The sequence below is a fragment of the Rhododendron vialii genome, chromosome 7a, assembly GCF_030253575.1.
Source record: "Rhododendron vialii isolate Sample 1 chromosome 7a, ASM3025357v1".
NCBI lineage: Eukaryota > Viridiplantae > Streptophyta > Magnoliopsida > Ericales > Ericaceae > Rhododendron > Rhododendron vialii.
The window spans coordinates 28741695-28765259 of NC_080563.1; the positions used below are offsets into that span (position 1 = coordinate 28741695).

The following is a 23565-nucleotide window of genomic DNA, read 5'->3' on the forward strand; positions in this document are numbered from 1 at the left end:
ACGAGACCTCAACCAGGTTTATAGCTAGCTTGATGACTGATATTCAACGAGTTTATAGCCTTGCCCGAGAGGCTTGGGTAATCTTTGAATTTTCGTCATGATGGGGATGGGTCATTACAATTGTTGGTCTTCAACGAGGAATTCTTAATAAGTGCGAGTCATCATCATTGACTATGTCTCTGCCCTTTGTGCACACCATCTGTCACTCTTGCCAATTGAATGGTCCGGTGAAATGTTCGAACGCGGGTCCATGTAACATTGCCTGGCCCTGGACTATATTGTGGAATTTTTCAAGGACAATTCCTCAACGTCTCCAATGATTATTGGTGTTTTCTATAAATGACAACAAAAGACTAAAAAAGATGACAACAAAAGACTAAAAAAGAAGATACCAAATAGGCCCTAAAGCACCTTAACACAATTCAGGCCATTTACAGCCCAAGAGTTGCTACGAAAAGATAAGCTGCAAGAACTCAAAAGTTTCATAGAGAACACTGTATTCAGGGACAAAGTGCCAGTAAAATTTCACCTTGCATAGAATTTCGAACACTTATGGTGTCAGGCAAAGTAGCCATGTATTATTGGCGGATTTTGGCAAAACTGTTACAATTAACTGACGATAATGACTGGACTCGCCACAAAATTCCAATGGTTTCCTCTACTATGCATGCATGATCCATCTCTTTCACTTGACATTGTGGAATGAGTCGATGATGGCATCTGCAAGATACTCACATTTGGCTGAAGACAGACCTGCCAATGATATCCTTCCATCTTTGGTCATGTATACATGCCACTTATTTGTCATGTTGTCACTCTGATCATATAAAAGAAAGACAAGGGAGCAAAAAAATTTAAAAAATCAAAATCCAGACTTGACTGTTGCATGTTGCTCTGTAATGTTTTATACAGTACATATAGACCGCAAAATTAGCTTCAAATATCTCAAAGGTCATTGATTGGAGATACAGGTGTAGAGTAAGTTATAACTTCAGCAACCAGGAACCATTCGGTGCACTCTATTAGTACGTTCGTGTAAAGGATATCTGACAATAGGTAAACTAGGTGTTACAATAAAATTCCGTGAACATTAAAATGAAAGGGTTATCGAGATTTGAAAAAGACAAAAAGAAGAAAGCAAGGAATAACTGAGCGGGGAGATGAATTAAGCACTTGTGTGTCAGATATAAATAAAACGAACATAGTTATTCTTTAATCCTGGAAGTGTGTAAAAGATTGTCCTACCACTTTAGAAGAAACTACACCATTTCGAATATGTTGATTCATAAGATAGTCAAGCAATTTAAATGAAGAGAAGTAAATAATAATAATAATAATAATAATAATAATAATAATAATAATAATAATAATAATAATAATAATAATAATGAAAACGAATTAAACAATGGTGTGTCAGATTCCAAAATTGACAAACCTAGAGAGATTTTTTTTTAACCTGGACTTATGTGAGATTCTTTCTACCAATTAAAAACAGCAATGCAAAATTTCTGATTTGTTGAGGAATAAGCTGGAGTCTATGCATCAAGGGGCACACAGTTAACAAGTACCATCATGAGAGTCTAAAACAGAAACACTGCATAAAGATGACATTCACTCATAAATATGCATTTATAAACAATAATTAAACTTTACCTGAGCTGTGTTCAGGCCAGTGAAAGAAAACATGCCAATCTGCTTGAGGATAAATGACCAATCCTTCCCACTCTTGTCCTTTCCAGAGAGACTATCAAATAGCTTTTGTCTCACACTTTTAATCCTCCCGGCCATCATTTCCATCTCCTCTTTCCATTCATTGAAAAGAGCTGTACTCCCCACGATATTAGCAACAACCCTAGCTCCATGTACGGGTGGATTCGAGTACATGGGTCGAGCAAGCCTTTTCAGTTGACTCTTTACTCTGCGGTAGACAAAAGGTATGAGTTTCCAACAAAGGATTGATATAAATTGCCGATCCAAAAAAAAATGGAAAAGGATTGATATAAATTCTGCTCATTATTGCTTATCTACTCTTCAAACAAAAAAAGGTCATTTTGTATGGCCGAAGATACCACTCCTTTTTTGTGAACATGAAAATACCACTTGAAAAAATCCAATTCTCAAAACCCTCTTATTATTGTTTGTTTGCTGTGAACAATGTATGTATGCCTAGACAGAAAAAGCTAAACAATACTAGATGGATACTAAATACAAATTACATACAGTGTTAGAAAACGCTTTGTTAGTGAGTTGTTCATAATGTTCTTTCTTTTCTGGCTGTGATCTGCATGTCTGATGCAAGCTGTTTATGAGAGACAGCCAGATTCTGGGTGATTTGGTAATCTTAAACAAAATGGATATGCTAAATCCTCATGATGGAATACTAATGAGAGTAAGTGGGGGCTGGGGAAAGGAAGCAAACGATATTGGCACACTTTCAATGAACTGCCACTGTTGATGTAGGGGTGAATAAGCAAAATAGGGAGATGAAATTGCTGCTCCGAGCCAAATCATAGTCGAGAAAAGGAAGAGAACGAACCAAAAGGTAACAATCTGTATCTGGGCCTGTGGCAATATCTTCCTGTCATAATGCCCATGATAGCAATAACAGAAACATATTTATTACCATGACACATGAAATAATTAATCCAAACAACTAGGACTTCAATATTTTCATTCTAGAGAGCTGCTGTGTCCAACATTTGATATCGGCCCAAATGTGAAACTTTCAGAAGATGAGGGGCGAGGTCACAAAGCTACAATGACTGATTGAAAAAAAAAAAAAAAAAACTGGCATATGATGCCGAACATGCTGGGGCCCTGCATGAGTATTGTTAGAGTATTGTTTAGTGGTTTGTCCCACATTGGTTAGTTTAGTCTTGTAAGGAAGTATCTCATAATTTTTTTATTGAGTGTTTGGGTTAGGGTTAATTATCACCGCATACATTTTCTCTCTTCTCCCTCACAACATGGTATCAGAGCATGATCTTAACCCTAATCTTAAACCACCGCTATAGCCGCCGCCATCTAAGCCGCAGCCACCGCAACCGGCGTTTGTGTTCAGGTTAATTAACACCCTATACATTTTCTCTCTTCTCCCTCACAACATGGTATCAGAGCTGGGTCTTAACCCTAATCTTAAACCACCACTATAGCTGCCACCATCTACGGCACAGCCGCCACCAATCTTAGCCACAGCCACAGCCACCGTCATCCTCAATCTCTCTCTAAAAAAAAAAAAAAAAACACCTAACTAGTCCCCAAACTCCATGTAATCCCAACTCCAACCTCCGTTAACCCTCGCCATTCACCCTACCGTCGCCGTCCACCCTACCGCCGTTGTCGACCCTCTCCATCCACCCAACTGTCGTCGTCAACCCCCGCCAGCCCCACACAAAACCCTAATCGACTCTCAGAACATGAAAAAACCCTAAATCTGGTGCGAAATCTCCCAAATCGTGTTCGAAACAGCCCTAAACCATGCGATTTAGACTCAAAATAGCCTGAATCAGCTTCAAAATCAGTCTTCAGTGCTCGAAATCTACAAAGGGGCTTTCGAAATCAAGATTTGTTGGTCACCAATTGTTCGTTTGGCTTACCCAGTGCTCGAAACAGCCTAATTTGGTCTTCTGTTACTGTTCCGGTTGTGCACTTTGTTCTGGTATCGCATTCTTTTTGGGTCCTTTGATCTAATGAGGTAATACCTAATCGTGATGCGTTGCCTTCCATACTATGTCGCTGCTCTACCTGTTAGTAGCTTCCTTTGCTGGTTTGTTGAAGATTGTAGTGGCTGCCTCTCTATTATTTGTTTAGTTTCTTGATTGTTGGTTCTTTTAGCTATTGAGATTTGTGGTTAGTTGTTCACAAGCACTAGATTTCGTTGCTGCTTCTCTCGATTTGTTGCTATTGGTAGTATGAACATTTGGGTTGTTAGGATTTGCTCGTAATGTTATTATCAGTAATTGTTCGCTGCGTGTTTACTTGGTGGTTCGTTGTTGGTTGTTGACTTCGTGGTAGACAAAGTTGATTGGTTGGTGGGTTGATCTGTTGGTTGATTACTGGTATCTTGTCCGTCATTAGTTATTGCAATGGAATCCGACACTACTTCCGCTGTTTCTGGTGGTTTTGGTTCTTATCTAGCCGTGGGCATGATTGCATTTCTGGATTCAATAGTCATGGCCGTGATTCTGGGTTCAGTAGCCATGATCAAGGCCATGGTTCCAAATTGTGGAGGCACAAATAATACACTAAAGTATTGTTATGATCTTCATGGTTTTCGATCATCAGGTTATGCTTCTAAGAATATTAGGCAACCCATTATGTCGACACCGTGGTGACTATTTCTGTAGAGGAGTATCAATGCCTTGTGTCGAATCAGCCTTCATCTATGGGTTCTTCATCCACTGCTAGACAAGCTCCACCATTGCTTGCATTGCATCTTCTTTTTCTTCTACTCCTTGGGTTATTGATTCTAGTGCATCATATGACTGGTACTTCTACTATTCTTTATAATCGTCAGTCTATTGAGAAACCATCTCGTGTTACCTTAGTCGATGGTTCTACCACTGATATTACTGGTGTGGGTTCCGTTCGTGTTACTTCATCTCTGACTTTGAACTTGAAAGATTACGATAGAATTGGAAAACCCAGAGTAATTAGGTTTATTTCTCATTACGTTATACTTATACAACTGTAATCAATAATTACACATTAGACCCTTATCTTCTAATCTACTTACATAAGAGATTAAATGTAAACTACAACTAATTACATATAAACCCATAACTTAACACTCCCCCTCAAGTTGGTGCGAAGATATCAATCAAGCCCAACTTGAACACAATAGGGTGAAAACTCTTACTACCAAGTCCTTTTGTGAATATGTTAGCTAGTTGATCTTCAGATCTCACAAAAGGCATACATATCAAACCCGCACTCAGCTTCTCCTTGATGAAGTGCCTGTCAATCTCTATATGCTTCGTTCTGTCATGTTGAACAGGATTATGAGCAATGTTGATGGCAGCTTTATTGTCACAGTAGAGTTTCATAGGACCATTATCATTAATTCCCAAATCACGTAACAAGGTTTGGAGCCACAAGAGCTCACAAACGCCATGAGCCATAGCTCTATACTCAGCTTCTGCACTAGACCTGGCGACCACTGATTGCTTCTTACTTTGCCAAGTAACCAAATTTCCCCCAATGAAAGTACAGTAGCCAGAAGTAGAGCGTCTATCATCCACAGAACCAGCCCAGTCAGCATCAATAAATGTCTCCAATCGCAGGTGACCATGATTAGAGAACAAAATTCCCTTCCCTGGAGCTGATTTGAGGTACCTCAAGATACGATAAACTGCATCCAAATGCGAAGCACGAGGATCATGCATAAACTGACTAACAACGCTCACTGCATAAGTAACATCTGGTCGAGTGTGAGCTAAGTATATCAGTCGACCCACAAGTCGCTGATATCTCTCCTTGTCAGTGCACTCCCCCACATTGCCACTAAGATGATGATTCGCCTCAATAGGAGAATTTGCAGGTCTACAACCCAACATACCTGTTTCTTCCAAAAGATCAAGTATATTCTTCCGTTGAGAGATAAAAATACCTCTATCAGACCTTGCCACTTCCATGCTAAGAAAGTATCTTAGTGATCCCAAATCCTTAATCTCGAATTCTTGAGCCAGACTAGATTTGAGATTAAGAATTTCATTCACATCATTACCTGTCATTATTATATCATCAACATATACAATAAGGACAGCAATCTTACTAGCGCCTCTCTTGATGAACATAGTATGATCTGCATGGCTCTGTTTGTATCCAAACCTCAACATAGCTTTGGAAAACCTGCCAAACCATGCTCTCGGTGATTGCTTCAGCCCATATAAGGCCTTCTTCAATCTACACACCTTCCCTTCAGCCTCAAAGGAAGAAAAACCTGGTGGTACGTCCATATATACCTCCTCTTCTAACTTACCATGGAGGAATGCATTTTTCACATCAAACTGGTGAAGGGGCCAGTTCAAATTGGCAGCACAAGAAAGCAGAGCTCGTACAGTGTTCATCTTTGCTACTGGTGCAAACGTCTCATCATAGTCAATACCATAGGTTTGAGTAAAACCCTTGGCAACAAGTCTCGCCTTGTATCTCTCAACTGTACCATCAGCATTCTGCTTAACAGTGAAAACCCACTTGCATCCTACTGATTTCTTTCCTCCTGGAAGTGATACTAGCTCCCAAGTGCCATTCTTTTTCAAAGCTGTCATCTCTTCTACCATAGCTCCTTTTCACTTAGGTATTATGAGTGCATCCTGCCAATTCTGTGGAATACATATAGAAGAAAGAGACGAAACAAATGCATGGTACGAAGGAGATAAACGATCATAAGAGACAAATTGAGAGATGGGATGTTGAGTACATGACCTAACACCTTTCCGAAGAGCAATAGGAAGATTATCAGACTCAATATAGAGAGGTTCAATAGGAGAAGATTCATTACCAGATACGTCAGCTGAGGAATCCGGAACTGGAGCAGGGGATTGTAATTGACAAGGTGGTATTACACATGAGGACTTTCCTTTCTTCTGTCTAATGTAGGTCTTTAAGTTAGACCCTTTCAGCCGTTGTGGTAGTTCCTCAATATTGTCACCAATGTCATGAGTTGCTCCTTCAGTAGATATTGATTCCTCTCTAACTTGTTTCATCTCCCCCTCACCATGATTATAAAATGAGGTAAACATCTCTTCCTCCCTCATCTCTTCCTGCCGATGCTCCCCCTAAAGAGATGGAGTGGAGGGACAGTAAAAAGACACTGTTTCCCAAAAAGTAACATCCATAGAGACATAAAACTTTCTAGAGCGAGGATCATAACATTTATAGCCCTTCTGGGTAGGAGAGTACCCAATAAAGACACATTTATGTGCTTTAGGACCTAACTTGCCTCCAGAGGGACGAGGGACATGAACAAAACACACACAACCAAGCACCCGCGGTGGGAGAGTGGTGACACGAGAACTGTGAGGAAGACACTCGATAGGAGTTTTGAACTGAAGAACACTAGATGGCATACGGTTGATAAGATAAGTAGCAGTCAAAATCGCCTCTCCCCAAAAACATTTAGAAACATTCATGGTGAATAAAAGAGAGCGAGCTACCTCAGCAAGATGACGATTTTTGCGTTCAGCAACTCCATTTTGTTGTGGAGTGTCAACACAAGTCGTCTGATAAATAATGCCATTTTCTTCTAGGAATGCCCTAAAATTCCTATCTATATACTCAGTTCCATTGTCACTACGGAGAATTTTAATATTCGTATCAAATTGAGTGCGTACCATGGCATAAAAAGATTTAAAACAAGAAAAGACGTCACTTTTTGACTTAAGTAAATACACCCAAGTAACACGAGAATAACAGTCAATAAAAATGACAAACCATCGAAAACCTTTGAGAGAGGTAACAGGGGAAGGACCCCAAACATCAGAATGGATAATTGTAAAAGGAGACGCACTCCGTTTATTAATAGGTGCATAAGATGAATGTTTATGTTTTCCAAACTCACAGGCTTCACAAAAAAACTGACTCCTAGAACAATGCTTTATTAAATTAGGAAAAAGTTTCTCTAAAATTATAAAGGAGGGATGACCCAATCTACGGTGCCACTGATGTAACATAGTAAGAGCTGGACCCGTATCTGCTTGTAGAGCAAGACCACATGACATGGGTGGATGAGGTGCAGACTCCAAAAAATAAAGGCCACCATGTGATTTACCATAGCCAATCACCGTCCCCGTATCCAGTTCCTGAAAGACACAATGAGTAGGAAAAAAGGTCACGGAACAATTTGCAGAACGAGTAAGGCTACTAACAGACATAAGATTAGTGGCAAAGTTGGGAATATGTAAAACTGAAGAGAGAGAAATAGAGGGAGAATAACGAACGGAACCCTTCCCTGAGATAGCAGAGAATGACCCATCTGCTATTCGGACCTTATCCTTACCAGAACAAGTAGAGTAAGAATCAAATACAGAGGAACACCCAGTCATATGATCTGAGGCACCAGAATCTATAATCCAAGGAATAGCAGAAGAGGCAGTAAATGCACTAGCCGGGATACCTGTGTGAGCAAAATAGGATGAAGTAGGAGCTGCTGTGGAAGAGGAAGCTATAGTAGATGGAGAATTAGCCTGTGCCATAAGGCGCCTGAGAGTTTGTATCTCCCCCTGAGAGAAACCACGAACTTGATCAAATGACGCCGGAATCCCAGAATCAGGCAAGGTGCCAACTGTAGATTCCGAAACATGGGCCTAGGCCTGAGAACACATCGGACCACGACCATAGTTACCGCGTCCACCTCCTCGCCCACGAGAAGGCTTCCCATGTAGCTTCCAACAAAAATCTCTGGTATGACCAGTGTTGTGGCAATAATCGCACTAGAGTGACGCACGATCAGGAGGCCCGTTGCGAATGCCAGACTGCGACTTGCCACCCTGGAGAATAGGCCCACTATCGGAACCAAAATGACCCTGAGGAGTAGCAACCAGGGCAGAACGATCAGAAATAGGAGGGTGCAACATAGCACCCCTCCTACTCTCCTCCTGCTGAACAATAGAATAGGCCTCTCCCAATGATGAAAACGGAACACGACCCAACACCTGCACTCTAATCAGATCAAGCTCCAAATCAAGACCAGCAAGAAAGTCATAAACACGCTCTTTCTCCATCCTTTTTAGCCAATTAGCAGCATCCACATCACAAACAGCCTGAAAGCCCTGATAATAATCAAATTCCCCCCAAGCTCCACTCAGGTCAGCAAAGTATACAGCGACGGAGCGATGATTTTGTTCCAATGTACGGAGTCTTTTCCTCAACTCAAAACACTGTGCATCATTACCTTGTTGCGAATAGGTTTGGACTGCAGTTGTCCAAATTTGATACGGAGTATTAAGAAGCAGGAAAGTATGGCGAATATCAGCTCTCATGGAGTTAAATAACCAGGTCATGACCAATGATTTCTGAGATTTAAACTTCTTAAGTTCAACAGCCTCAACAGGTGGAGTAACAGGGCTCTCAATGAACTCTGACATCCCTTTGGCCTCAATAGCTAAAGTAAAAGTGCGAGACCAAATCAAATAATTGGTACCATCCAATTTAATATGACAAATATCCAGAGGATAGTTTTCCAAAGTCCCTACATGATTCAACTCATCCTTTGTACTAGCGGAAGTCTTGTTTTTACCCTCTGACATCTTAATAGTAGAACAACAACCCCAAATACACAATATTCAATTAACCCAGCAGTACACAGCCTTAAAGCAACACAAATCACAGTAAATAGGTGTGACCCAGCCGAAAGCAAGCGTAAACAAACACAAATTCGACCTCCCAGAGACAGATTAGAGCACTTACCACTGTATGACTGCTGAAACAGTGTTAAAAAAGGCTAAATGAGATCTGAAAAACAAGCTGGAACAGATTGGGTTTCGTTCAATCAAACAGAAACTGCAAACCGAGAACCTTCGAGTATCAAAGTGGACAGAACAAGGACTTGCGAGCGCCGAAATAGCTCAGCTGATCTGACCCAGTCAATTTCAAAGGCAAACGGCAGAGATAGGCTCGAGATTGGAGGCTGTCGTTGCTCAAGATTGAAGGCTGTAGTCGAGATTGGAGACAAGTCTGTCAGAGGATATGATTTAATCGACCTAAAGGATCAGCAATAGAAAGATCGATCGATATTGCCATTGCCGTGGGTGAAAAAAAAAAAAACCTCCTGGTCCACGACTTCAGGAAGATGACTGGATGAAGTCTGACGTTGGTAGAAGTCCAACGTTGGCTTCTTGTGTGCAACCCACCAACGGACGATGATGACCCACGGACGCCCTAGGTACGTCGATGCTCTGATACCATGAAAGATTACGATAGAATTGGAAAACCCAGAGTAATTAGGTTTATTTCTCATTATGTTACACTTATACAACTGTAATCAATAATTACACATTAGACCCTTATCTTCTAATCTACTTAGATAAGAGATTAAATGTAAACTACAACTAATTACATATAAACCCATAACTTAACAGAACTCTATATTGCATGTTCCTCGTTTTCCTCTTATGTCTGTTAGAAAACTTACCGAGTCTTTGAATTGCTCTGTCACAATCTTCTCTGATGGTTGTTTGTTTCAAGAACTCATGACAGGGAGGAAAATTGGTAGTGGCATTGAATGTGGTGGCTTGTATTATTTTACTGACGATGTTCGCCTTAGCTCTTTTGCTCTTTAGTCTTCGGTGTCACCATATCAACATCATTGTTGTTTGGTCATCCATCCCTTCAAAACCTTAAATGGCTAGTATCTTCATGTAGTCGTGTTAATGTTTTGCCCTGTGAAATCTGTGAGTTTAGTAAACATCATAAAGTGTCCTTTTATCCTAGGGTTGAGAGTTGCGTGTCCCGTCTTTTTTAATTAGTTCATTCTGATATTTGGGGGCTAATGTGTGTTCCTAATGTTTTTGGCTTTCAGTATTATGTTATCTTTGTCGATGATTTCTTTCGCGTTACGTATCTTTATCTTATGAAAGAGAGGTAAAGTTATCTTCTATTTTTAAGTCATTTTATATGGAAATTAAAACTCAATTTGATACTTAGATTCGTATATTTCGTTCTGATACTGCCCGAGAATATTTTTATGACACTCTTTCTCAATTCTTTAATGATCATGGTATTATTCACCAGTCCTATTATGCTCGAACTCCACAACAAAATGGTGTTGCCGAACGCGAGATTCACAACAAAATGGTGTTGCTAAACGCAAGATTCAGAATTTATCAGAGATTTTGCATGCCCTATTATTTCAAATGCATGTTCCAAAGTCTTATTGGAGCGATGCCGTCCTTATAGCGTACTACTTGATGAATCACATGCCGTCTACCATCCTTGGTAGTTAGATACCCCATACAATCTTATTTCTTGGACACTGTCTCCACTCGTTACCTCTTCAGGTGTTTGGATGCACGTGTTATGTTCATGCGCTACATCCTGACCAAAACAAACTTGATCCCCGTTCAATCTGGTTTCTCTTTCTCGGTTACTCGCGCACTCAAAAAGATTATAAGTGCTACTCACCCTCTCTTTGTCGTCATTTTGTTTGCACTGACGTAATGTTTAATGAGTCATTGCCATTCTACTCGGGTACACGTGCTCTAGTTAACTTACCTAAGTCTGTATTTCCTATAGTTGTCCCTTCTATGAAACCCTTGCAAGTGTATGTTCATCGATCGAAAGTATCGTCAAGCCCACAAGTGCTTGCCACCACGCCTCCTATGTCCCAAGATCTGGTTGCATCTCCACCTCCACCTGATCTTCCTATTGCTCTCCATAAAGGTACTCATACTTGCACTTCTCATCCAATTTCTCACTGTCTCCTATGATTACTTGTTTCCTTCTCTTCGCGCTTTCACTTCGTTTGTTTCCACTATATATGTTCCTAACATTATACAAGAGGCTTTTTCTATATCTGAGTGGCAGACAACAATGGAGGCTGAGATATCTATTCTCCATGTTGAGATGTCTACTCTCCGTGAAAATGGCACTTGGGAGTTGGTTTCTCTTTTGCCAAGAAAGTCTACTGTTGGTTGTCCGATGGGTGCGAGGTTTACTTGAGGAGTTAGGTTTTGGTGTGCAATTACCTATCCATATGTATTGTGATAATCAGGTAGCATTACAAATCGCTTCCAATCTGGTATTTCATGAGAGAACAAAACATATTGAAGTAGATTATCACATTGTTTGAGAAAAAGATGGCCAGTGGTGTGTTGGCTACTCCCTTCATGTCTACAGGAGCTCAGTTGGCTTATATCTTCACCAAACCATTGTTTAAACCACGTACAGTGTTGTTATGTAACAAGCTAGGATTTTGTGATATTTATTCTCCAGCTTGAGGGGGAGTGTTAGAGTATTGTTTAGTGGTTTGTTACACATTGGTTGGTTTAGTCTTGTAATGAAGTATCTCATAATATAATAATGAGTGTTTGTGTTAGGGTTAATTAACACCCGATACACTTTCTCTCTTCTCCCTCACAACACGTATGTTGTTTACAAAAAGAATTAGCATAACTCTGACATGTGAGAGCACAAAATATTACGAGCAACAAAAGCATGTTGTGGCAAGTCCTACGTGGAAGTTTCAACTTGATCGTGTTCATTAAATTCAAGCATGAGATCTAGAAGATGTCTTGAAGGCTTATTAAAAGATCAAAGACCACAAGATGTCCAAGGCGTGCCAGTCATCAGTGGACCGTACCTTGTTGCAGCATCTGTTGATGAGCAGAGAACATTGATTGCTCCAATCCTTTCAGCATAGAGACCTAAATTTTTACTGTATGACTGAGCAACTAGAAGCTCCATACCACGTGCAGCAAACAACCTCACAGATGATGCATCTTCATCAAGACTTCCGCTTGCAAATCCCTACAGTATAGTTATGAGTTTAAAGAATGCAGTCACCGAGAAGGCCATAAAGTTAAAGAATTGTAAAAAGGCTTTTTGGATCATGCATGTTTAAGCATTAGCCTTAATATACTTTATCCATGAAAGGGTTTTCCATGGATTTCAACTCATTAGAAAGGGTTTATACTTTATAATAGTCAAAGACTTTATAGTTTCCAAGTCACAGTCCTAAAGAGAGTAGGAAGGACACGAGACTATATGAAGCTACAGAATTTCTGATAAGTTCGCCTATGGTTGTAACAGATTAAATTGATTCAGTCACATTGCTTTGCCTCACCAGCTCAAGATCGGCTGTCCCAGCTCTGAAACCAGTTGGGGAATCTCCTTGAGGCTCTGAAAAACGCAACACCCTTTTCATCCGGGATAAATGAGCAGAAAAGATGTGTAACACCTGGGCTTGGCAAACCGTTTGTGTGGATAAGTGACTCCACTGTACCTTAGTCTAACCTACCACTCTTAGGGACCTTGGAAAAGGTCATGATAGATTCTACATGTTCGCATCTATTACTAGCCAAAATCAAGTTCAAAACCAGGGCTATGAACTAAACCATCCTCCAAAGATAGCCATTATGCCACAGCCTGCACCTGGAGTTTTCTTGCTCTACCTAGAGACGCCAATGCCAAGTGCACCTGAATTTTTGTTGCATAGATACTTAGTTACTCATGGTCTGTCACATTCCACCTAGAATTCAAGAGCAACTTTGTGAGTCCACCAACCCTAGTCTGTTAAACCAAGAGAGTCTGACTGTAGATCATGAACCACCAGCTTTGATACCACTTGTTGGATAAACAGCTTTGTGTCTAGCAGCACACAATAAAGCCCAATTGGCGATCTTTGTTGTGTGCAACTGTGGGCTACCCGCCCCGCAGTGAGCGCCTTCTTATTTTCTTTTTCTTGAAAATTTGGCAAACGGCATGTTCAATTAGGAGTCGCCACCCGGGTTTTAGTGGTTTGCCACCCGAGGAACCAAACTTGAATGACATCCGTCGCTTTATTTTGGAAAAGACTTTATTTCTTTTTACCGATCCGTCATAACCAAAGACAACGTAGGTTTGGGAGCCAGGTTACGAGAGGGAAAGGGTTTTACGGCACCACTCTCGCCCGAAGCGAGGGTCGGTCTCTACTTAGTGCTTGTGAGATTTTAAAATCATTTTGCCTTTTTAACTTTTAAAACAAATAGGGAAGGGGAACAATAAAAAGGATCGAAAACAGTAAGCACATTGTATGTGTGTATGCCTGTGAGCAGTGTATAGTTATGATAATAAGCATGAGATGACAGAATATACAACAAAACACAATACTGCTACTGCCAACACTGTTGAGCGCTCAGCTATAGACCTAAGCGCCCAGGAACTGGTCTTGAACGCTCAGGTCCTACTTCCTTGCAGGCTCTGAAACAACTACTATGGGCTCCGGAAGGACCAGTGCACACCCAGAGCCTATGAATAACTCGGAATAAATATTTCCAGTGAATAAAACAGAAGCTAGTATGAAAACCACTCTTGAGTGCTTGTCAGCACTCCTGAGTGCACAAGAACTGGTCTTGAGTGCTCAGGTGTGAGGCTCACAACACTGAAATGAACAGAAACTAACCTTTAACATGACTGCGAGCAGCATTCAAACGAAGTAAACAGAGTTTCAAGCGTAATAATAAGTTATAAATGTTTCTAGAGCTGAACATGATATGGAGATGCTTTGGATAATGAACTGAACCATTTTAAGTCTGACTGGTATTGATGACCAGAAGACCTAAGGGGAACAGACCTGGGTGCCCTACAAAGGATTTGAGCACTCAAGAACTAGTATTGAGCGCTCAGATCATTCTGAGCTCAGAAGTTTTGAACTTCTTTTTTGTTTACAATAAAGACCAGCTGAGCTCAGGGTCAGTACAGCCCAACGGCTCCCCTCAGGGTGAGAAAACAGTAGCCAAAGGTGGCTTTCTACCTTCGGTAAGCTTGAACAATGCTCCTTTGTGACTTGAAGGCTTGTATTTTGAAGTAGAAAAGAGGTTTTCTGGGTGTGTTTGAGTATTACAGACCTTGGATTTTCTCTCTCTTGCCAAAAAATCAGCCAAGGCTTGTATTTATAGAGAAATTTGAAACCTAAGGGGAGTGGAAATCATTATTGTATTCAAAGAGAATCCCATCATGGTTACTTGGGAGAGGGGAGTCGTGCCTGCACAGCCGAAATCAGCAGAAAAGTTCTGCAGAAAGTGGGCTGACAGATACTCTGCTTTTGCAGACGCGCGTAGAGGACCTGAGCGCTCAGGTCCAAAACACTCTTGAGCGCTCTGGTCCATCTTGGACCTGAGCGCTTAGCCAGTGCATCTGAGCGCTTGGACTCTAGTCCTGAGCGCTTGGCTCTGATTTTTGAAAAAGTTTTGTTTGGGCTTTTAAAACTAAAAAGGAGCATTGTTCTTAGCCGTCCAAAGACTGTTTTTCCCTTCTATCATCATTGGAGAGGCTTAAAGGTATTTTAGAGGGTCCAAATTGGGGTGTCTACAGCAACTCATGGCCCATAAGTGGTAGGTCCATAAAATGAATATTAAGCCCCAATCTTTTCATTTCAGTTCTGGAGATGGGACTTCTCTTATTCGCATTCCGACAAAGCAGAAATGTCCATCCTATCAAACCCAATTATGTTCCAACACATACCAGTCTACCAGATAACCTATGAACACATCTTGACATCATAGACTGCAACACTAATATAAAACCATCATCAATGTTTTAACCATGAAAAACAAATATGCACTAACTTGATCGATACATAACAGTCAAATAATGTGTACTAATAGCCTTTAGTTCCAGAAGTAGTAAGATTTACTCTCATTTCAGAGGACTGAAATCCATGAAGCAACTGAAACTTAAGACTCCATGCCAAGCAATCCAAACAGACGTATTCATAAGACGCAATTAATGGTGTTAAAAAAAGTTAATTAAAAATAAGCAATACCTGGTATGCAACATCAAAAAATGGAATATGGTTTTTCTCTTCAATGACATCAGCAATTGTTGCCCACTGTTCAGGGGTTGGATCAATGCCAGTTGGGTTGTGAGCGCAGCCATGAAGCAACACAAAAGATCCTTCAGGGGCTGCCTGAAACAAAGCAGTCAAATCTTTCGTCAAAGAATCATAGTTAACAAAATAAAAATACATACAATGCTTCTGGTCAATATGAAGTGGAGGGAAAAAAGAAAGATTAGCATGTTGGACGCCAAAAAGAGATGAATGACCCTGACCATGAATTTGAAAGTATTGGCAAAATAACAGAAAAGAAAGATCTGCACAATTATTTCCACAAGCATTGACATGTTGTGAAGCGACCTCGTTTGGGGGCCCGAAATACTTCTTTGAGACAATAAACCTCAAGGTTTCCCCTTACCCACATAAGACTTCCTAATCCGCAACCACCATTATAGAATGACACTGCCTAGAGACGAAAATCCCAAAATGTTCCTACCACCCACATAAGAATGTTTCCAACATTCTTTTTTTTTTTACTGAAAAAAAAATGTTCCCAATAACATAGAACATTACATTAGCATTAGCAACATTAGATGGTCAAATTATTGGGGAAGTCAAGTTTTATGTCTCCAGCAGAAAGAAATATATAACATGTGGACATTACCTTTATGTCAGATATCATCCCATCAAAATCCAAACCAACTGTTTTTGGATCATAGTAGCGGTATTCAGACCAAGGTACTCTAGCATCATTGAAAATATTCTTGTGGTTACCTGGAAAAATGATAATTCTTCTGAATAGGCTCTTCAGACATATCTTAAAATTTGAAGGAGTGAGAATACTCACCCCAAGTTGGGGATGATATGATAACTTTTGACCCAGGAAAATATCGTTCTATGAGTGCAGCAGCAAGTCGAAGAGAGCCAGTTCCTGAAAGACCTTGAACAGTAGCAACCTGAAGAAATAAATACACAGAAAAGATTCGTTAAGAGGGCCCCTGGAATGGGTCAGGAAAATAGATTATGATTTGGCTTCTAAAGAGCAAAAATTTTAATATCACACATACCCTTTTTTGTTCAATCACAGGATTATCTGCTCCAAATAGTAATTCTGCAGTAACTTTGTTAAATGCAGCCAAACCTTCTATTGGAAGATACTGCGGGTAATAATCCAAAGTTAATAAGAAGTCTGAAAAGACCAAAATAATTCCACCTCAATCCATCCAATTGAGTATACAAAGTACCTCTTTGTTTTCGCCTCTTTCCAGCATAAGATTCTCTGCCTACAGTATTAAATGTGATAATAATTAGGAGTACAGGAATTTAATCGTCAAAAGACGAACAAATGTGATTAATAGTTAACTGAAACGGTATTTCCCCGGTGGAAGAGGTTTAAGGCAAAGGGATCAATCCTATATCCCGTGACCTGTTTATTCTTGTTATGGAAGCCTTTTCATCCTTACATCTACAAAGATAGAGCATAGCAGCTTCTCTTGTCATGTTAAGTGTGCAACTCTGAAATTGTCTCATTTAATGTTTGCTGATGATTTGTTTATACTGGATCAAGCTGATGTTGAGTCTTTTGCTACCATAAAGGAATTCATGAAGGAGTTCATCTGTATTCCAGGCTGCATCCAAATTTGAGTAAGAGCTCCAAATTCTTTGCTGCTGTGTCTGATGATGTTAACGCTGAGATTCATTTAATTTGGAAATTCCAGAAGCACAAATTCCTGTGAAGTATCTAGTGGTGCCATTACGTGCTTTGAGATTGAAACATGGAGATTGCACTATGCTTATGGGCAAAATTCTGACTAGAATCCAAACCTGGTCTAATAAATATTATCTTTTGGGAGAAAAGCTCAGCTAAATGGGTCTGTGCTTTCAGCGTACTGGTATATTTGAGTCCTATTTTTGTGCTTCCTCAAAAACTAATGAAGAAGATAAAGGAAATGTGGACCATAGTTGTCAAAAGCGCGCCTAGGCGCACGCCTAGGCGCCAGGCGAGGCGAGGCGCACCTGTTGCGCCTTGAGGGAGCTCAGGCGCAGCGGCTTCAATAAGGCGCAGCTAAGGCGCAGGAGGCGAGGAAAAGCGACAAGGCGAGAGGCGCACGAAAAGCGCGCTTCTTTTAAAATTTGATCTCAGCCCTAGGATTTTGAAGATCTAACTCTCGCCGTTAGATTTGAACCAAAAAAAACACAAAAGGGTTTCAGCCGAGTGCCTCTCTCAGTCGATCTCTCGCCTCTCTCACTCGATCTCTCATCTCTCATTGCTCTCGATCTCTCATCTCTCACTGCAGACAACCTCTCACTGCCGACGAGCTGCCAGCGAACTGCCGACGATCTCTCACTGCTGCTACCGATGATCTCTCACTGCTGCTGCTGTCGGTTGATCACTGCTGCTGCCGTCGGTCGTTCACTGCTGCTGTCCTCGATCTCTGTCTCTGCTTCGTCCATCTCTCTGTCTCTCGTCTCTCTCCTGACCTGAGGTCTCTCTCTCTCGTATATCTTTCTAAATTTCTAATATATATATATATATATATATATATATATATATATATATATATATATATAATATGTATGCTATTAGTATATGACTGAAATTCTGAGAAGGATATTTATTCTAATATACATATGTATGCTATTAGTATATGACAGAGAAGGAAAAAATAAAAATAGGAGAATAGAAAACAGATGGCTGATTTTGCCCGATAAAAATAAGAAATACGTATGTATTTGTGGCTATTTGACATTTTATGAATATTTTTATGTCTCTTTTGGATGGTAAACTCATTAGCTTGCTTGAAATATTAGTGTGTGCTATTTTTTTCTATTTTTTTCCGCATATGTGCGCCTCACTTCAAAAAGGCGCGCGCCTCGCCTCTCGCCTCTCGCCTCAGGCCCAACAGGACTTTGCGCTTCGGTGCGCTTTTCGCCCGTGACAACTATGATGTGGACCATGCAGAATGTAGAGGGCAATTTTTTCAAAGCCTCTATCTTTAAGATTATGTTTTATGGTGCACAGTATCATATATGAGAGAAAGGAAGAAGAATTTTCCAGCAAATGGACCTTGAAGGGTTGAAGAGAAAGATTGAGAATGACAACAGCGCATGTTTGTTATCCTGGAAGCATATTAAGCCTACAGCTGGAAATACAGATCTGGGGGCAGTTTGGGTGTGATAACTACCAAGCAAGTGTTTTGCAGTGCAGTAAGCTTGGATTGGTTGGTAGTTTTCTTGTCTCTGTAATTCTGGAATGTTTGTTCTGGTTTATGCGTTGGTTAGTTTGCGTTGCCAAGGAGGTTTCTTTCTTCTGTTCTTTTTTTCCAGCTCTGAGTTGATGCAGTTGGAGTTCAAGGGTTGGTCAGGTTCAATAAGAATTCAATGACGAAAAAAGGAACAGATTAACCACAAAATCAAGTAATCCGGCCACGGGAAGCGTAAATAGGGAAGAAAGCAGCACCCTAGAAGCTTCATGGAACATTTTACCAACTACTTGAAAAAAGAAAGCTGACCTTCTTTACAACATTAAGAACATATGGTTGAAGTTCTTCTGTTCGATAGGCCCCAACACCCAGATTGAGCTTCATTTCATGTGTGTCTGCTCTAAATGCTTCAGAGACTCCAAGAATAGGATCAGGAGGGGCCATTGTTATGCCCTCAAAACGAGAAACATTTACAGCAATAGCCATAGTAATCCGACCCCGGGACTGCATAGCAGGAATATCTAAAATTCAGATATGAAGACCAACCATAACAACAAAAAGTACCCCTTCCACAGTTCAACAAGATCTATAATGAACTGACAGAAGCACACGATGAAAAGATAAAAAAGAGGATAGACTCATATAAGTTTATGGGAAGTAATTTCCTGTTACTTAAGGGTTCGGTTAATTACAGGTATCTTCAGGAGAAAAAAGTACAAAACTTGTTATCTTTTCTTACTTTTATGAGGAGCATTGAAACATCCAAATACGGAGACATTAAATTTTGGCATCTAAACACCACTACAGCTCATATGCTTAAACCAACCTATTACTACAGTGGAAAGATCCAAATTAGTGCAGAAGGAACATGGCAGTTTGCATGTCAACATTTGTCACCAATTTTAGTTGAGTTTAGAGAGATACTAATCATAAACATGGCAAAGATACAATATAACTAAGACTTTGGGACCCATCACTGAGCTAGGGTTTTTGGGCCAGTCCTTCTCTTTTTCCCTAACCAGGACCCGTAAGACCTGGGAACCAAGAGTAAAAACACAGATAACCTAGAAAACCAGATAACTCTCACAGGAGGACACAATGTTTTCTAATCAACTAGCCAACTACATATGAATAACTTAATTCGACCCGAGTAGAAAAATAGACAACATATGGAAGTAGATTTGAATTGTACTTGCACTTTGCAATAGCACAATTAATAAAAAAAATATGCGTAAGAATTAATCAAATAAAGAAGTTGACACTTTTAAACAGCCATCTATTGAAAGACTATATAATTACCTTGGTCTTCATGAAGGAATTGCTTTTGTTCTTTCCCCAAACAGCAGCATGATCAGAGCCACCCAGCTTCAAATTTTCAAATTTGCCAATTCAAACACAATGAACAATGTGATTCACACAAAATCACAATTTCTATTGGTTGCGAAAGAAGAAAGAAAGTTAAGATTGGAATCTTAGATAAGCTTCATAACTGCAACCTAAAACATATTTTATTTTTGCTTTTTTGTCAGTCACTATGAGATTATTCATAGTAGCTCATCAGCTCGTCAAACTGGACAAAATTAAGTTTATTAAAAGTCCAACATAGATAGGATCACAAACTCAATGCAAGAAATCCCACAATATTGGATACGATGTAACCACATCAACAAACAGTCCCTATTGGTGAGCTCATGACCTCCCATTTGAGTCTGTATGGGGTGGCCAACTGGGCTACCTTAGTTGGTTTAACACAGCTATTCAACTAAGCAAAAGTTCTCAATTTTTGATTTCCCGAAGTCATTCACCAATAGTGTATAGGCAGGGGAGGACTTATCACTTATGTAGGTCCAGCCAGGCCTGTGGCTCCTTACCCAAAAGAAACTTCGTGGTAGGGATGGCCGAATAATGGGATTTTTGGCCGAAATGGTCTGGCAGGCCCCTTTAGGACGCCCTCCCTGCAAGTCCAAAATAGATGCGGAAGGAAGCTCTGGTTTACGGTGCGACCACGTTATCTAAGGGCGCAATCGCTGGGATTGGTTCCAGATTTTTACACGAAAAAACCAAAAAAGGTTGGGCAGGCCCAAAGCTGGTGTAGTTCTTCGGGCTGAACAACAGTCAGCAGTGTGAGCTGTTTGGAGTCTTTGGACTATGTTAGGCTGGGCCAAGGGGTTTGAGCCCACCACGTGGAATGACGGGCAAGCGGGCATATCACAAATTATTTGGACCAGGCCTAGCCCGTCAAGGACATCTGACCCGGTCGGCGCAACATGGATGCAGGGTAGAACCGTAGAACAGCATTGCAATGCAGCCATGTGGCACTCAGCGAATGTTATGCATGACTTTGGAGTAATCTAGGGACGGTTACGGCATGATGTCAAGCGATAAGGCTATTCCGAGGCAGAAGCCGGGCACGAGATGCTTGGAGACCTAGTAACTCCGCATATAAAGTACAATGAAACGTAAAGAGGTTCACACAAGCTACTCACTCTACATCTACTATACCACTTTAACTTTATGAACTTAGGGGTAACTTGAATTACCAACAATTTTAACTAACTACAAATTTTGAATGGTGAGAGTGATGCCACGCACATATCATCACGATCAATATCAGCTATGCCTCGAGGTTAGTTCTCTAAATTTCAAATAACATTCAGTAAAAATTCGAAGAACTGTATACAGGAGCCATCAAACAACACAAACAAACTTCAAGCAAAAGTCACTCTAAGCTTGCGTTTCCACTATGACTATCATTTGCCATGCGTGTGTGTAAATCAGTATCAAATTCCTATTTTCTTTTTCTATAACCGGTGTCCTGGCCAACCTACGCGCACTTGGATTAATACGGGGACCATAAACCCGCCGTCAACTAGCGGGATACAAATGCTCTGTATAATTCCTATCTTTCTTTCTATGCTTTCGCTTCATCACAAGGAAAAGTAACGCAAAAAGGCTGAAAAGTTCGTAATTAACAACCATCGGTTTTCCGTAATCATACCGGCCGATTATGTTGCGGAGCAAGCGAAGATGAAGCTATGGCGGATGCCGAGGAGAGAGAAAGCATCGTCGAAGCCATCTGTATCGCATAAGACGATAAAACGATAAGATCAATTTGAAATGCATACGACTGATAATTGGACAAGAAATCAAGCAGTGATCATCGAGATAGGTAGACCTTATTCAATTCTAACTAGAATCGTATCAATGCATACATAATCTTGCGCGCGCGCGAGAGAGAGAGAGAGAGAGAGAGAGAGAGAGAGAGAGCTCACCTTTAAGCAGAGAGAGAGGAATTGGGATCAGAGTGTTGGATTTGAGGAGGAAGAGAGTGAAGGAAGGAGCGATGAAATCAAGGGGGCAAAAGCAATGAATGCTTTGAAGACTGTTTGGATTATGTAGTCGTGCCGGTATGGGTCGTTAATTTGGTTTTATTATTTCCTTTCTCAAATTTTGGTTTTATGATTATTGCATTTTTTAATACTAGCTAGTACTGGTTTCTTTAACACTAGATAATTACGTGTAATTGGTTTAACAATAATAAGATAAGATAAGATAAGATAAGATAGTAGTTAATCAATTGACCTTCGTATGGGATTATGCAGCAAACCGCAAACGATTAAAACTTCTGTACGTTAGATTTCTTGGAGGGTTCCAATCTAAAACCAATTGGCAATAGGTAAAGTAACATTTAGAATATATTAACCAAGTTTGGGATGACTTAGATGAACGATGTGGGACAAATCTAATACTCCCCCTCATGTGCAGCCCGGATGCACGTGGAGGTGAAAGGCCAGGAGCTAACTGACTGAATCGGGTGACAAAGATGACAAACTTTCTCACGAGAGGTGAGGCCACCCAAGACCTAGCTTTAATACCATGTTAAATTTCTTAAAGGGTTCCAACCTAAAACCAATTGGCAATAGGTAGAATAACCTTTAGAATATATTAACCAAGTTTTTGGTGGCTTAGATGAACGATGTGGAGACATCGACAGTTCCTTTGAAGGGCTCCCGAGCAATATGCCGACTACGTGTTTCTTGGTGTCCCAAGCGACTCTGGTGTAGTGGTCGATGATACTCAGGAGGACCAGAGGATGGACTATCACCTTCTCGATCTACCGAGTCAAGATTTGCTACGTCTTGATTTCGTTTATTGTCGAGACCAATCTCACTAATCGATTTACAGCCGAAACTACGAACAACACCACCGCCACTAGTACCGACCGTAGTCCAAAGAGAGATTTTAAGTAGGAGAGGATGCGGAGAGGTAGAGAGAGAAGAGGCGGATCTAGTGATTTGCAACGGAGTCTCACGGCGCCGGAATCCCGCCATGCTTTGGTGCTCGCCTTTTGGGTGACAGGTATTTGGTCGGCCTATGAGTGAGGTTGAGGTGAGGGTAATTTTGGTATTTTTTTACTTAAAACATGGCTTATATGGGATGGGATAAACACGTGATGGGTTTAGACGGGTAGGAATTGACAAAAAGGAATCGGCTAGTTAGAACCCCCCATTTAATTATTGTGGTATATAGCTACCACATTACAACCATCATTCGATCCGCTCTTTCCATCATCCTGATTACCAAAAGATGTGAGGCCTGGGAGGTAATTGGAGAAGAAAAGTGAGAAGTCTTGGGCATGCAGGACCCTTTGAGGCAATCGAAAGCAATTCTATTTGGAAGGGAAAAATCATGAGCTCGGTTTAATCCCGAATTGAAAGTAACTCAGCATAGTCTTTATTATTTTGGCCTTATCCCTCTCATTGGATGACTAAGAGCTTGTTTGATAAAACTGAAAACTGAAAGTAAATGCTGAAAAATTAAGTACTGAATGCTGAATTTTTAAGCTGAAAAGCTGTTTGGTAAACATATTAAGTATTGAATTAAAAAAAG

The 23565-nt window shown here is 40.5% G+C and overlaps 1 protein-coding gene across 2 annotated transcripts; it reads right to left on the bottom strand.

Annotated features, from left to right (window-relative positions):
- Positions 1-459: 459 nt before the first annotated feature.
- On the bottom strand, positions 460-22094 carry LOC131331836 (aspartate aminotransferase, chloroplastic). 2 transcript variants are annotated; one of them, XM_058365773.1, is made up of 12 exons: positions 21948-22094; positions 21674-21751; positions 19975-20040; positions 18985-19179; positions 16717-16755; positions 16540-16629; positions 16320-16428; positions 16137-16246; positions 15461-15604; positions 12299-12465; positions 1654-1918; positions 460-817 (listed from the first exon to the last, which is right to left on the bottom strand). In XM_058365773.1, the coding sequence occupies exons 2-12, from the start codon at positions 21749-21751 to the stop codon at positions 686-688; spliced, it is 1395 nt and encodes a 464-aa protein (XP_058221756.1). In that variant the 5' UTR covers positions 21948-22094; the 3' UTR covers positions 460-685. The 2 variants fall into 2 exon arrangements, with proteins under 2 accessions (XP_058221756.1, XP_058221757.1); XM_058365774.1 differs by lacking the exon at positions 21948-22094 and adding an exon at positions 21851-21946.
- Between the last annotated feature and the right edge of the window lie 1471 nt (positions 22095-23565).

Bases quoted from the DNA above. Each gene is read 5' to 3' on its own strand.
- LOC131331836 (XM_058365773.1), bottom strand. From the start codon at position 21,751: ATGGCTTCGACGATGCTTTCTCTCTCCTCGGCATCCGCCATAGCTTCA. The intron at 15,605-16,136 runs GTAATGTCCACA...GCTTTGTTTCAG, and splicing joins GGATGATATCTGACATAAAG to GCAGCCCCTGAAGGATCTTT. The intron at 12,466-15,460 runs GTATTGCTTATT...ACTATACTGTAG, and splicing joins TTTTTGATGTTGCATACCAG to GGATTTGCAAGCGGAAGTCT.